The 15,683-nt window shown below is 34.7% G+C and overlaps 1 protein-coding gene across 1 annotated transcript in view; it reads left to right on the top strand.

Annotated features, from left to right (window-relative positions):
• DNER (delta/notch like EGF repeat containing) overlaps window positions 1-15,683 on the top strand; it is a gene marked incomplete at its 5' end in the record, with an annotated part of 131,776 nt that overhangs the window by 88,039 nt on the left and 28,054 nt on the right. Inside the window, 3 exons of the mRNA XM_082003707.1 lie at window positions 1,205-1,358; window positions 6,632-6,745; window positions 14,964-15,188. Of these exons, the coding sequence (XP_081859833.1) occupies window positions 1,205-1,358; window positions 6,632-6,745; window positions 14,964-15,188 (493 nt within the window). The remainder of the gene's footprint in view (window positions 1-1,204; window positions 1,359-6,631; window positions 6,746-14,963; window positions 15,189-15,683) is intronic.

The following is a 15,683-nucleotide window of genomic DNA, read 5'->3' as shown; positions in this document are numbered from 1 at the left end:
AATTTTTGACTGTGTTTGCTTGCCTGTCTTCCCCTTCTGTTGAACTACAGCCTCGTTTGGAAACCTGTCATTGCTAATGTGTGAGATGTTCAGAGCTGTTTTGTGAAGAGGCTTGGGCAAATATCAGAACATGTATAGACCATAACTTAGCAGGGGCTTCTGGCACTCCAGATAAATAACATACCCATCATTTTGAGTTTTGGAGATGTATAGTATTCTGTTTAAACTCTACCAGTGTAATATTTTTAAGGAAGAATGGAATCTGGGTTTTAGTGAGTGGAGTTTTTTATTTGTATGAAGATTATTTTCTTTTCTACGTAGGTCACAGCTGTTTCTTCATATGAAGCAAACACAAGTGAAAAATAGAAGATAAAATACTAATCCCATGTCTTTGTTTCTAGTTCCATGCACATTCTGTACTTTGCATGACAATGTTTGTGCATGGGACAGCTGTGTTCCAGCCCTAATTATCTGACTAAAAAATGTATGACAGTGAGTGATGTTGCCATCTAGTGTTTAAGGAACAAAGAAAGTAAAATATTTAATCTAAATGCATAATACAGATGAGAAAGCTTTCTTTGCTTCCATTCTTTGAGACTTCCTTGCCAATCTTAGTGACCTAAATTTTTTAAAAAATCTAATCTTAATTATTTTACTACTAATATAGGTATTTAAGATCTTGAACAGGTATAATGTTCTTGACCTTTTATTAAACACCAAGTTTTGGAGAAAGTAACAAATATGTTCAGAAGACCTATTTTAACAGAATTGAAAGGGTGTGTCACTACTGAAGTACCACTGAAGTGAGCCTCTGGGACCCCAGCCCTGCCCTTCCCATAAAGGGTGCATCTTTCTAGTAGGATTTTGTTGCGGTAAATCTGCACATTACTTATTCTGACAATTATTCCAGTCTATAAATGTAATGTCTGGAATGGAAGAAAAAATTTATAGTGATTTAGACATCATGGATCTGTTCCCAGCTTTCTCATCTAGATGAAATTCTCTGACCTCATTAAAAAATTTCGCTGAAGAATTGGTGCGCATTTAGTATTTCAAAGAGTAACTTTATGCAGTTGATGTATTTATGGCAGATGCCGTTGATATGAAGAGGAAAACAAGAAAAACACTTTGGTTCAGTAGAATATTCAATGAAAACATAATCTTTGAAAATTCATCGTGAAGTACATACCCTGTTTGGTTTTAGGCAACTTTCTTCTGTGACTGTGAGGATGAGTATCAGGGTTCCCTGTGTGAAGAATTTGACGCCTGTCAGAGGCAGCCCTGTCAGAACAACGCAACCTGTACCGACGTAGCACAGAAACACGATGGGAACAATTTCACCTGCAGCTGCCCGATTGGTAGGTTTTGTATTACACTTTGAATGATGCTTTTTTGTTTTAACTTTCAGTGCGTATCTTTTGCAGAGCAGTGAACTGTGCAACTTCAGATCCTAGGAAAGAAGGAAAATACAACAACATAAGGGCAGTTTGTAAAAGGCTGTGGAAGATTATTCATCTGTGAACAATGCCATTGAAAGCGCACATCTGAACCATAACCTAATGAGTGAATTATTCGTAACTAATAGAACCTCACCTACTAAGAAGAGATGATGAAAATTTAGTTTACATCAGCTTTTTCTTAATCTATTTTTTTTCTTTTCAATATGGATTTTAAGTATACAGTATAACTAACCTTTCAATAAACATGCCTTCATCGTAACTAGTAAACTCTTCAGTCGCACCAATCAAATGGAAGAAAATTATCTCCACACTATACAGTTGTTGGATTCTTCCTCAGAACTAACTTAAACTTTGAAAAATTTTTAAAAATTCATAAACTGAATCATTTGTGGGTTTGATTAATGAACAAGTGTTCGAGCTCTCTGAAGTTACTTTAAGAACATTTGCTTTAAGAATTTGATCAAATTAATATAGACATCTTAATTGAAAGTAAGTTTAAACTAAATACGATGGTCATATGCTGGAGGGTAAATTAAAGATACATGCTGATGGAAAATACTGTACTAAATGGCTATTATAGAAAACTCTGCTATCTGAACTTTACATTTCAAAACCAAACACAATTATTGTAATAGAACAGTTACTTCAATATACATTTTCTAAAATTATTTAAAAATAAAAGTTAGCTAAAATTAGGATCAGTAGCAGATATTTTGCTTCCTACAACCATTTTACTGTACACTTTAATTTCTGTAATACTGGTCAGTTGATATTAGAGAGAAGGGGGACTTACCTGAACAAGAAAAAAAAGAGGGGGAAAAAAAAAGGAGGAAGATGCTTCCAGAATAGACCCTAAGACCTTCAGAATACAAAAGCTGTATCATAAAAAGCAGATGGAGAAATGAATCATTTGTTCAGATTTGTAGTGGTTGTGTCTAAGTGGTTATTGACTGGCTTTAATGCTGGATGGGTATTTGTGTGCATTAAATATATATATGTTGAAGGTACATGTAACAATACTTCCTTTATTCTTCCCCAAAGCGGGATCATGGAGTGGGTGTTCTGATATTCCCTTAAAGATGGGATTATTCTTATTCTTTACCCTAACGCGTGTCAGCACATACTAGAGAAAATTCTAGCTGCACTAAATTACGTGTAAGTACCAGCCTGAAAAATGACTGAGCCAGAAGCAGGTGGATGCTACACCCTATCCTCTGACCTGTTTTGTGAACGTTGCAGTTCAGAAATTCAGCAACGGCAAATTATTAAAGACCCTTCATTCTCTCCAAAAGCCAAGATACATCCTTTTAATTATACTTTTTCTGCCTCTAGGACTTCTACTTTTTCTTTGCTTAAAGTCACTATAGTGAATGTGAAAGAAAGGGATTTATATTTGTATTTTTATACGATGACCTGGCTTTATACTGCTCTGAAAATAAGCTGTGAAGTTGTTATGCAGGTATACTCTACTTTATTTCATAAATTTCCCAAAGGATCAACTGTCACTTTAACAAGATATGTAAATACGGTTGAATAATTATTTAAATATGGAAAGAGAAAGATCAGAGTGGAACAAACTTCAAATGTTTGAACATTATTGTCACGTTGAATATGGTTGATTCGGAATTATTTTGGATGTTGAAAATTAGTTTCCAATTAGAAAAGAAAAAAAAATATATCTTTCATTGAGATAGCTATCTTGGAAATTGTTCTACATCAAGTACTATCAGGCTAAATTTCTTTTTTCAAATTCCTTACCTCAGAAGAAATACAAGAATGATTCTAAAAAAACCTGCCGCATTTCCATGAAATAAATTTTTTTACTGAAAGATAATTTTAATATATTTTTCAAATACTTCAAAATCCTTTGCTATTCTTTAGCAGGAATATTTATGATAATTCTGGTGTGCTTATTGTAAAGCCTAAGAGCTTTTACACTAGGAAAACTTAATATTTTCAAGTTGTACAGCTAAGTTTTGCAGAGTAACATAAACATACTTCCCACTTACGTACAAGACTCCAAGGGTATCACTGCTGTTACATTCAGATCAAGTCTGTGATAATTCCTGCTTCTATTGGTAAGTTACAAATTATAGTGCCTTGATAAAGCAAATGTTTTTTTTTTTTGTGTAATGATATAAAATCCTGGGGTTTTTTTTAGTTATTATGATCCTAGATATCTGCATCAAGTGCTTATGTATTTTTTTAACATTTGGCCTCTCCATATTTTTAAAAGCACCCTATGAGTTAAAAATGTAGTTGCTACTAGGGACAGGCATTTCAATTGCTTGCTTCATAAAGTATTAACACAATTGTAGAAAAAATTATACCATAGATGCCAGGGAGCAATGACTAAGATAATGACAATTTCTTGAAGAAAATGTATTTCTCTTACATATTTTGGAAATATATTTTCATTGATGTTTTACTGTTTTTTAACTTTTGATTTTGTCCTTTCCATTTAAAAATTATTTCTCTAAAATAGAATTTATGCTTTATTATTTTAATATTTTTTTCTTCTCCTTGTCTCTAAACCAACTGTTAGCTCCTATAGGGGGAAAAAAAAAGTCAAAATTCAAAATATTTCCTTCTACAAAACCCCTCCTACTTGTCATGGTATAAAACAAAGCTTACAATAGATGGAATGAAATGATTTGGTTTCCGTATGTGAAGGCTTCCCTTCTGAATGACAGTGTGATCAAGTCCCTCTGTAAATCCTCAGTAAGCCAGATACAGTTAACTTTATTTATTACATTTTGGAACTTGCAAAGCTGTGCTCCATGGCCTCCATACATTAGGTTTAGGTTTAGCTTTTAAGTTTTTAAAAATAATTTTTCTTTATTTTTTTAATAGCAAATGTCTAATGTTATTCAGATGGCTTAATAATTTTTAACTTCAGTGGCTTGTGTTTCTACCCATATTTTTTTTTGCCAAAATTTGTGCCCAAACATCAAAAAATAATCAGTAAAACTAGCTGTTTTCATATAACTACGGATTTCTGAAAAATGTTCATCGCATATGGAAAAATATTAAAGAAAATGGTAAATAAGTGTTGAATTATCATAAATGTCTCCCTATGCAAGTTTCAGAAACATTTGTGTGTGAATAACATCATGTTTCACAAATCCTGATAAAAGGAAATGTTAAGAAGGTAAGTACCAGCACAGAATGAACAGGTGTAATGATTCTTAAAGTGTATCTCGCCAGAAAACTGCTTTCCCCCTCCCGTGGTTGCTTGGCACCTCTTAATTTGCAGCACTTGCAACATATTTGCTATGAAATTCCCAGATCATATTCTCTTTTCAGATAGACAAAACATGCCCTATAAATAATAATAAGATGGGATGTATTTATTTTTGTAAAGCTGACATAAAATATTATCGCTGAGTTGTCTCGCAAGCTATAATGACAATCGCAGGACGTCAGATTCTTGCAGCGAGCTTCAGAGCAACACAATCGTTTCTGTCTTTCTGTGCCTACGTTCTTTTGGATACACGTTGGATTCCAGGGTAATTTTTAGCTTCCATGAACTTCGTAACGGTTTGAAGATGGGAAAATGTTTAAATGAGTGAAGCATATGCAATACTGTGTTATGATTCATAAAAATAATCAGCAGAATATAAGAACTTGAAAAAATACGAAGCCTGTAGATGAAAGAAATCGGTTGATGTAGTCTTCCATAATATTTCATTGCTGGTTTTGTAAATTTTATGTTAATTTGAGACCAATAAGAATTACAGAAAATCACCAGATATCCAGAGTGAGGCTGACGTCCTTACAAGTGCCTCAATTTGGTCCAGAGGAGCTACCTCATGAGAACACAGTTCTGGTTTCTAACCTCATTATTTTTCTCCAGTTTAGGTGATTTATGGGCATTAATCCAGATACAACATACATCAGGGTTTCTTTTTCCAGGTTTTGCATTGCAGAAAATAAGGTCAAAATTTAGCTCTTTATAGCATATAAAAGCAGTAAGGTACACAGAGAGGAAGGTCTTATAGATCCTTTTCTATAGTAGTGCTCTAGCAACTCCAAATACAACAGTCTGTGTTGAGAGGTACTTTATGGTGACATCAATAGATTTGAATAGGTATAAGTGCCCCAAAGTCTTATAAATGTTAATTTGGATTGCATTAAAAATAATTATTTAATCAAACCAAAATCTTTTTTCTTTCATTTTTTTCCCCCCTTTTCCTTTTTCTCCACTGCATAAGCAAAATCCTAGTCCAGCCATGTCTTCTATCTCACCTTGGAGTCTTTGTCTTAGATACCGATTCATAGCAGTGTATTAACAGTGTTACCTGTTTGTCATCGCTTACTGGTCTTTAACATCAGCCATTAGGCTAAACAAGCTTGTTATGGAAGATATTTACTTTTAAAAAATAAAATTCCTCTGTGTGTAGTTTCTTCTTCAGTCATGCATCCGAGATAATTTCTGGAATTAACTAGAAATTAGGAAAGGGAATGTGTGGTATTTGTTAAGGAATTTAAGTTCAGAGTGTTTAAGCAATTAGATTGTATTTTGTAAGTTTGTTCATTTTTTGGGGATGTGTTAGAGACATCAGACATATGGAACAAAGCAAAATTATGGTCAGATAATACAGTACACACAAACTGTAGCTTGTGAACTTATAGGAGCTTATTTGGAAGAGTTTGCAACTGTGCTGAGCAGTTCTTCACAGCTCCCACTTAAAATAAACACTCTTTTTGAAGCCCAGAAGTAGGAGCAAATGACAGTCATTCAGCATATGCACAAATAATTCATAATGTCAAATCTTGTTTAAAGTCTTGCTAAAGAGTGTTGACTTGAGATTCAAGATGCATTTGAAAACTATTCAAAATGACTTCTTTTTTTGGTTATACGGGTGCTGATGAAGATGCAGCACCAACCTCCATTATACTAGTGCTGTCAGAATATTTACGCTGGTAAAACACAATTGATATAAACTCTAGATTTCCACTACGTATTTATGTTGCTCCAGTGAAGTATAAGTTCTAATTAAAAATCTCATTTTATAAGAAATTAGAAGACTGTCCTGGATTCTATTTCTGATTTTTGGTTAATTTTATTGAAGAAAAATAATGGTACTGTTTGAATGACCTAGTAATACATTTAGTGATAAAACCTCATTTTCCGCTATATTATCTGAATGTTGTGTGCTGTTTTGTAGGTTACACTGGAGAGCTGTGCCAGTCAGAGATTGATCATTGCATCCAGCAGCCATGCCAAAATGGAGGTACCTGCTCGTCCAACATCAATGGATTCAGTTGTCAGTGCCCAGAAGGTAAACAGCAAAGACCTATCTAGTACCTCATACAAACGGGTGTTTTGCAGGCTGTACTTAGTCTAAATTTTCAGTTATATTTAGGTATATATTTAAATAATTTTAAATTGTGCCTTAGGCCATAGCTGTAAGCAGGAAAAAAAACCCAGGTGAGAAATATTTGTATAATCAGCAGTAGTATATAAAGTACGGTAGGACTTTAGTGTTTCAGTGTATATATGGTGTAGAAATGTTCCCTCATTTTGTGGCACCTCTGCAGTAAAAATCAGGCTCCAGCATGGTGAGAAAGGTGAATCTGAGGAGATTTAGGGTGTGGTCTGATTTTTGTGTTGTCCAGTAAATGTGTGAGAAAAGTTGTCTCCCTTGTAACATCTGCATATCGGTCAGTTGGCTAAAATGTGTGTAAGAGCAATAATTCAAAACTAAAGAAATTATTTCAGTTCCCCAAAGCTTTGATTCATTCTCCTTTCTGTTTGGACTTACTCTTCTCTTGTTGCCTCCTTTGTTTCTTGAATATTTGTTTTCTGCTCCTTTCTTTGCCACAGATCCGTATTTCTGTTTAATAAGTTTCAGCTGTTCCTGTTGTGTGCTCTGCTTTAAGAAGACTTACTTCGTCACCATCATTCTACTATCTTAGTATTTAGGCTGTACGCTTTGCTCTTTTTCCTTCTGGGCACATTGGTACCATTTTCTCAGTATTCTGGTATTTTTGTTTGTTGGCACTTCTGTTCTTATTATGTGTTACAAACCTATGCTCCTTTTCTGCTCAGAGTCTTGAGGTTTTCTACGGTTTCTGGATTTCCCTTAAACGTACAATGTGCTTTTTGACCCTTCCAGAGGAAAGAAAAAAAATTACTTAGCAACATCAGGAAATACCTCTCTGCTTATAGACTGTTGATAGGTAAACATGCTTTTTGGGTAACCTGTCTGAAACTTTCTGTGCAGAGTCACCAGTTCCAGTCTCCCAGTAGAATCTCTGTGTTTCCAAGAGCAGCTGTGCTATAGAGCAAGGATAGAATTGGGGGAAGAGCTGTTTACCGTTGTTTCGAAGAGCGAATGCTTCCCATGAAGCTATGTAGCTGTGCTTCCTACTCGTGTCCTCGCCATAAAGAGGGGAGAGAGTTGGTGCAGAAGTGATTCAGTCTGTGTGCAAGGGCCACTGCTATTGCTCTGGAGTAGCCTAATGGGTCGATTAGGTAACAAGGTGTGGCTTTTCCATCTTTTTCTGGAAGATCTACTAATGCCAACAAGCTCAGGAACTAAGATATCTTGTGGAGGAAAAGAAAGGGTTGTTTAACAGTATATATTGTCTAAATTTACTAATGACTGCCTTTCCCATGATTCTTCTTTATTCTTTTGAGGTATTATCCTCTCATAGAGGCATATTTTGAGAGCTTTTACTTGGGTTTTGAAGAGATTTGGTTATTTTTGTAAATAAAACAAAGCATAGTTAATTGGAAATTGCAGATACAGTAACTTTCAGATTTGCTATTTTTAGCATGTCCTCAAATTTTCCATTGGAAAAAACCTTACCAAAACCCCATGATAGGTTTCTAATTTCAGTGAGGTCTCTAGCTCTGCTTCTATTCTCCTGCTGTGCTTAAGAGTAATTGCTTGCTGAGAAGGGGCCTGCCTTTCTGTAGTGCTAATGCAGCACAGTGGGGGAAAAGTAGCCAAAGAGCTTATATATGTGTAAAAACTAAAAGACTGGAGATATAATGTGGTTAGGCAGAAAAGGATAAGAGAAGATGGAAAGTATCACAAAGGGAAAAGAAAAAAGATGGCAGAAAAGGGAATGAGAAACAACTGGAAACAATGAGGAATGATCTCGAGATTGTGCATATCTTTAAAAAGGAGATCTGTAGTTCATGAAAGCAGCATGTGATAACTTATAGAAGGTGAGATCTGAGGCACTGAAAAAGCAGCCTAGATCAGATATGAACATTTTATGATTATTCCTTAGACAATTTTACTGTCTTAAGAGTCCTTTAGTAAAGAAAATCTCTTTGTGCTTGCAGATTCCATTTTCTGTGTGATGCATTGTAGATTTTAATGTCCAAAATGTCAGAAAACAAAATGCTATATGAAGTTGTTGAGTCACCTCATATTAAAGAGAAAGTTGGATTTTATACTCAAATTTATAGTGCAGAAGCTTAAGTGATACTAAGGACTGAAAAATTTGTTCAAAATTTTGACTTTTAATTATTATTGTGAAGAGGGTGTTTGGGATGTCATACTTACTTACAATGGGGTAGGGATCTTTGATCATCTTTTCTAAAGTTTCATGATATTAAACATACATTTAGCAAATATTAAGTTCAAATGATCATGCAAATAAATTCTAGACATTCTAAAAAGCTACACATAGCAAACATCAGTCAACCTGAACATGGATATTTGAAATTTATATTCAGAATGATTCCAAAATACCCATATTACTTTTAAATATCTCCCCTGATTTTCTCCCACTGATTGAAACGTATAACATACTACTGTATTTACAGTAATGTTAATTCATTTTATTTGAGTTGGTTGGGGTGCTACTCATCAATTTACGAATTTGGTTACTTCATTTTGTTTAAGTCACTGAGAAGTTATGTAAATTCCCAAAGCACTCATTGCACACCAGTGCAATGCAATATACAAATAATAATTAGAAACATTAAAAAAGCTGGTTGGAATAAGCAAATGTGATTACAATAAATGCTTCAGTGATGGAGAAACTAATTATCCTTGCCTATGTAATTATTAAGTTCATTGAAATATTTTTTAAAAGTTTTTTTTAAAAAAGTGTATGGAAATTTCTGATTGTGCGGTGAGGAAATGCAAGTCTCACTAATCTGTTCCTTACACACGCAAAAATTGTAAAGTTGATAGAACGAAAGACTTGGAACTTGGGTGCATACATATATCCAATACAGTATTTCACATATTTTAAACATTTGGAGGGCTGTTGTTAATTTTTGTTTATAAGATAATATTAAAATAAATTAATAGTAGAATATGGTTTTGAACAAAGCCAGATAATAGTGAGCAAGGCACAGATCACAGTTATTATAACAAAGAAATAAACTTCTGTTGCAAGATGTTTCTGAAGTTCTGCTACATGCAATTTAATGTCCTGATGATGTGTACAGATGAACTGCATTCAGTGTTATAGGCAAATGTTAATCTTTGATAAAAATAGCAAGCTTTAGGCTGGCCAACCGCATGAAGCCAGCTTGGATTCTTGGGATTTTGCTACTTGTTTATGCCGAGGTCACCTGCTCTGACAGAATTGGCAGAAATCTTTTCATTCAAATTGATATATTTGTGAAAAATACTCATCAGCGATAATGGATTTCATAGCCGTCCTGTGGAAGGAGATAGAGAGAAAACAATGTTATGATTAGGTGTTTAACATAGAGATTACTTGAAATTCACAGTTCAGGACTGATTTTATTTTGCCATTGACAATTTTATTTGACTAGCTGCAGGTTAACTACAGCTAGGCAACACACTGAGCAAAAGTGCCCCGAAATACCTGCAGGTATTTCTGGAAATACTGGAAAGCAGCAAATTTATGAATGCTCTTATTGTGGTTTAAAAAAGAAAGAGTTTGACAGCTATAGAAGATGTTAAGTTGTGATTCAGATGTGTTGATTTGCAATAGCAGCTAGAAAATGCACGTTGTCACCATGAATTTTAATTGACTTGAGAGAACAGAAGTTATTTGCCTAGGTTAAGTAAGAATAGTTTAAGTTTCAAGGTCTTCACTTTTTCTGGGCTTCATTGTTCACGTAAAAGCCTTTTTCTATATTATATCTTGCAGATGTGATTCTAACTTCTTTAGGTTTATGTACAATAAACCTTTTTATTGTCTTGATTCCAGGAAATTAGGTCACACAGCTGTTGCATATGGAAGATTTCCCAAGGTTACTGGTGATTAGAGAATGCAGAATTCTTAATATTACTATAAGAGAGTCTAATTTACCTGAAGAACATTTTGTTGTTAATTAAAAATTTTTATGGCTGTTTAGTTTCTGGTACTTTCTGCAAATGTAGTGTGTTTACCTGGCATCTTCCCAAATTGCTTTTATTTTTAATAGACTTCTCCTTAATGCTTTAATTGATTTAGCCTCTGTTCATCTTTATCTATAAAGACTTAGCCAGGGTGAATTTCAGCCAAAATCTTATAACTATGTTTTAATGATTTCTTGTTTCCTTAGGATGAGTATCTTTTTTCCCTTTACAGAATACTGGTGAAATTCCATCTGATATCTTTTATTTCCTCACAAAACAATTTTTCATAGCGAAAATAATAAATTGCCTGTATTTCTTTTAATATTTATTCCTGTATTTCAAATCTGAAGTTTTATAATCCTGAGTCCTAGCAATTCACAGGCTTAATTTTTCGCATTTGTGTAATTCTTGGAATTAGGTCTAACATAACATTCAGGCAAGTTGGTTGTTCCACAGAATGCATAAAAAGCAGCTGTACAGTATCTTCAGATAATGTTTAACTTCCTTGATTTGTACATGGCTCTTTTGCTTTCAATAGCCAAGTAATTAAAATCCCACCATGATGAGAAATCTGGCTTTTATCCAGAGCTCGTCTGTCTCAGAAAAGATTTTTCTGATCTAGTTTCTATTATTGCCTGGAGGACTGTAGCAATATATGACGAATATCACCTGACTTAATGCTTTTATTCTTCTTGACAGCTAGCCAAATGGTCTGATCTGTGTAAGGACAAATATTGTAAAGTGTTTTTTAACAGTAAAATCTTTTCTAATATTATCTTTCCCCTTCACCTTCTGTGTTATTCCTTTGGTAGATTTTGCATTCAGAGCTTTCAAGTCACCAGTAGTCTTTAAATTTCAGTCATGTCTCGTCACACGGATAATGACCTAGATGCTGGGTTGGGTCCATGTTAGCTGTCTGAAGAACAGTTCAGGGGATATTTATCCACAGATAAATAATCCTGTTGGGTTTTTTTCTCCAGCATTTGATTCAGTTTTCAGTCAATACACCTCTGAGTTTGATTTAATTATTATTTGTTTTCAACAACTTTATTGATATGGACTTAAATGTACATTCAGAAATGCTAAAATAATAGATCTTCAATTCAGATGTGTAACCTCTGCTGCTTTGAGTATTTTCAGATATTTAACTCATACATAAGATTTAGACTTCCAGAGTCAGCTAAACACATTTCACAGTGCAGTGAAGACAGCACAAGGGCAACATGTTTCAGTGTATTTTAAACCTGCGTATGTTCTTGAAGTGCTTTGTCACTTGAAACATTAGCCATCTGCCAGTAAGCTTCTCTTTGTAGGGAAGATTATTGCAAAGGTTGTAGCGAAGCAGCGTTAGTGTCATTGTGTGACCTCAGATATCCTTGATCCTTTTTAATCCGGTTTCAGAGTTAGTGTAGAGATTTCAGCAGACCCATTGGCTGATCTCCTCCTGGGAATAGTTAAAAGTCCTTGCAGATTCTTTTAAATCTGCCTGGGATTTTATGACGACGGTACAGGCTTTTTTAATTTGTCAGCAAACCGTTGCTGGAATTAGATTCTTGATTTTTAGGGTGTCCGTTCTCTTCAGTTTCTGACGGTTATGCAGTTATCATCTATAGGAGCACCTCTAATACAGGATTCCACAATATCAGTTTTTAAGCTCTCCCTCTTCAACACTGGTGTGCAGGTGGTCCTGAGAAAGCCCATGAAGCAATGTGAGCCACAGGAGAGCAAAGTGGAGAGAGCAGAAGGCTCTTGCCTCTGTTCTTTGACTGTGCCCTGCCAGACTTGCTTTTCTTTCCTGGTCTGTTGCTGAGTTACTTGTAAGTGTTAAAAGTTCAATCTGTAGGTGGTTTCTTACTATTTTTTTTAATTACTTTTTTTAAAAAAAACAACTGGATTATTTTTTCTTTGTTTTTCATTCCATAGGTCTGGTGTAAGACTTATGAACATATGAGGGAAACATGGATTTTAAAGTCATTTGTCCAGGACCTAGTATTATGAGGATGCTACTAAAATCCTGCTGCCAATAGTGCCCAAGAATATCCTAGTTTTGTCTGGAACTCACAGGGTAGTTGTGAGCTTTCCATCTTTTTGTTAGGTTCAATAATCTAAGTTTTTTTAATTCTCTGAGTAGATCCCTGTGGTGTACACTGTGTGGGTTACCTTTGTTTAATATCCATTTCCCCCTCTTTCCGATGCTGTTCACTGAGTTTTTGTGGATCTATAAAACATGGAGTGTGTCTCCTTGACGAAGCCCTTAGGATATTTCAAATTAATTGTCAGTCTCTTCTTTTTTTGTGTATGTGTGTGTGTGCTAGAAACTTTAACATCTTTAGGCTGATTATCTCAGCCCTCATTCGCTCTTCAAGTCTTGGAGCTCAGTACACTCCATCTTTCTGGCCCAGGTTTTCAACAAATCTAATCAATCAAGAACAAATGGTAGAATTTTTGAATTTTAGTAAACGTTTGGGGGTTTTTTGTTATGCTTTAAAATATAAATGAATCTGTTTCTCATGCACTTCTCATGCACAATCTTGCTACCCATGATTACAGTGCTAGAACTACAATTAAACAAAGTTAAACTCACCTGAATGGGACTCATGAATAATTAGAAAAGCGAGAAAATCAGAATGCTCTGAAAGTAACACATCTGTCAAAATTAACTGAAAACTATTTCCTGATGAATTGTACCTTGCTTGAAATGTGGAATGGCATTGCTTGTAACAAGAATATTTACTGAGTCAGTAAAAGTTAATGACATGCCATAAAGTATGCATTGAATGTGGTATTTGGTCTCAATTTTGATATTCATCATAAGCTTTATACAATATAGGGCTTCAGTTCTAATATATCAATTGCTTTTAGTCCAGCAGTGAGACTTTATATATACAAAAACTTTAAAAGTAAGGCCAAAAATCTACTTCATTCCATCAGGTATAAGATTTCAATATTGAGTGTTAATCCAAAGTGTCACCTGTCGTTACTTGTTTTCATGCTCTGGGTCGTTGGCGGGCTGCTCTATAGCAGAGACGTATCCTCCATTTGATCCTTTCTCTCACCACCGGACACATTTTGTGGTTTTCTGTTTTTTTTTGTAAATTTGTTTTTCTCTCTTTCTGATTAAATGATTTTCAAATCCTAGAATAGTTTTTTATGCATATACTTATTTTCTTTGGTGTCTGAAATGTTGCTACAATCTCCCGGGTAGCAGTGCCATCGTAGTCTGTTCTTTGTCTTTTAGACTGGCACACCTGCAGTGGTTCACACTTTCTGTTGAAGTAGATTGGTAAGGCTGGCTTGATGGGTCTTGAGTGGAGGCCGGCCTGATTTCTTCCTAATTTCTCACTCCCAGTGATTAGTGTATTGTAATTTTAAGAGCTGTTCTACAATGTAAGGTATTGCAGGGAATTTGAGCCCGAAAAGTGGTGGTCTGTGTAAATGGACCAAACACCCATTAAAAAATATTAGCGTTGAATGGAAAGGACAGTTTGCTCTTTTATTTGGAGGGATGCTAGAATTTGAGTACTCTTTTCTGACTTGCTTTTGTGTACAATAACCACGCTTCACCTTGCTACGTGTATGATGTATGTGTATGTGATAAAAACTATAGATAGCATACTGCAATTTGTTCAAATGTTATTATTTTCTACATCTGATTAAAACAACTCCCTTGCAAGGATATATTTTTCCTTATGTCTAATTTTTACATGGTGTTTCTTCAATAAGTCATTGTGTCTCCTGCTAAAAAGAAGTATGCTCTTGTAAAAGGTAATCTTTTAAATTATTGACGCTCAAGTAAACACATGTGCTGCTTTAGAGGTTGTTATTCTTAACAAATGCATTAACAGAAACGAAAAAATGGTCAGTTTTGACTTTTCTTTTTTTTCCAGGCTAGTCTGTTCCTGATCTTTACAAAATGTCTTCTGCTTTTCTAGCCAGATACACTTTGTGAAGTAGATAAGCACTGTCAGATTCAATAAATATTTTTGCACTTTACTGCCTTAGTCATATGATAGTATGATTGTACCTGAAACATCTTATATCTACCATGTTAATGGGTAAACTTAAATATATGTAGGAAGTATGTATTTTTGTAATTTTCATAGAATAAAAAAATAGGAGTATAGATATGTCAATGGCTTGCTTTTAACTTTCTTTAGTTATTAAAATCGTATGCATACCAGAATGTTTACTTATCAAAATAATTTATTTCTTTTAGGGTTTTTAGGAGCATCTTGTGAAGAGAAAATAGACCCTTGTGCGTCATCTCCCTGCCAGAACAATGGAACCTGTTATGCAGATAGACTTGCCTTCTCCTGCAGTTGTAGTCCTGGATTTACAGGACCAACATGTGCTCAGCTGATTGACTTCTGCGCTCTGAATCCTTGTGCACATGGCATTTGTCGCAGTGTTGGAACCAGCTACAAATGCCTCTGTATCCCTGGTTTGTACCAGTTACATGTTTCATAAATCTTCTAGTATTTTTGTATGTAGGTTCCAATATACAGTTTAAAATTACTTCCTTTTTTCTTTTCAGTATATAAAACGCATTGAGCAGATGTTCTATCTGTTTAGAATAATGATAAGAATCTACACATTACATTTGGGAAACCAAAATTGCAGAGTAAGCACTGAAAATACCCACTGAGATCCATATGGCTTGGTTGATATCTACAGCTGTATTATAAAACCGTAGCCTGCAGGATAAACCTTTTTAAGGTGAAGTATCAGTGTCATTGAAATTACAAAATTTGGTAGAGAAGAGAATGGAAAGTGTGACACCGATCATTTGGGAAGGATGGAAGCAAACGAGGTAGCTGAACAAAGTTAGAGAAGGAAAAAAAAATCAGTTACCCCGAAGGATTAAGTTCTGCCATCCATGTTGACATAAGTTATCTGTTTTGAGAAGTGCTAATGACACTGCTTAGGTGAGTATAGC

Source organism: Phaethon aethereus (assembly GCF_964289735.1).
Source record: "Phaethon aethereus genome assembly, chromosome: 9".
Taxonomy (NCBI): domain Eukaryota; kingdom Metazoa; phylum Chordata; class Aves; order Phaethontiformes; family Phaethontidae; genus Phaethon; species Phaethon aethereus.
The sequence above is the reverse complement of the archived record's forward strand: the minus strand, read 5'-3'. Positions and strand labels throughout refer to the sequence as shown.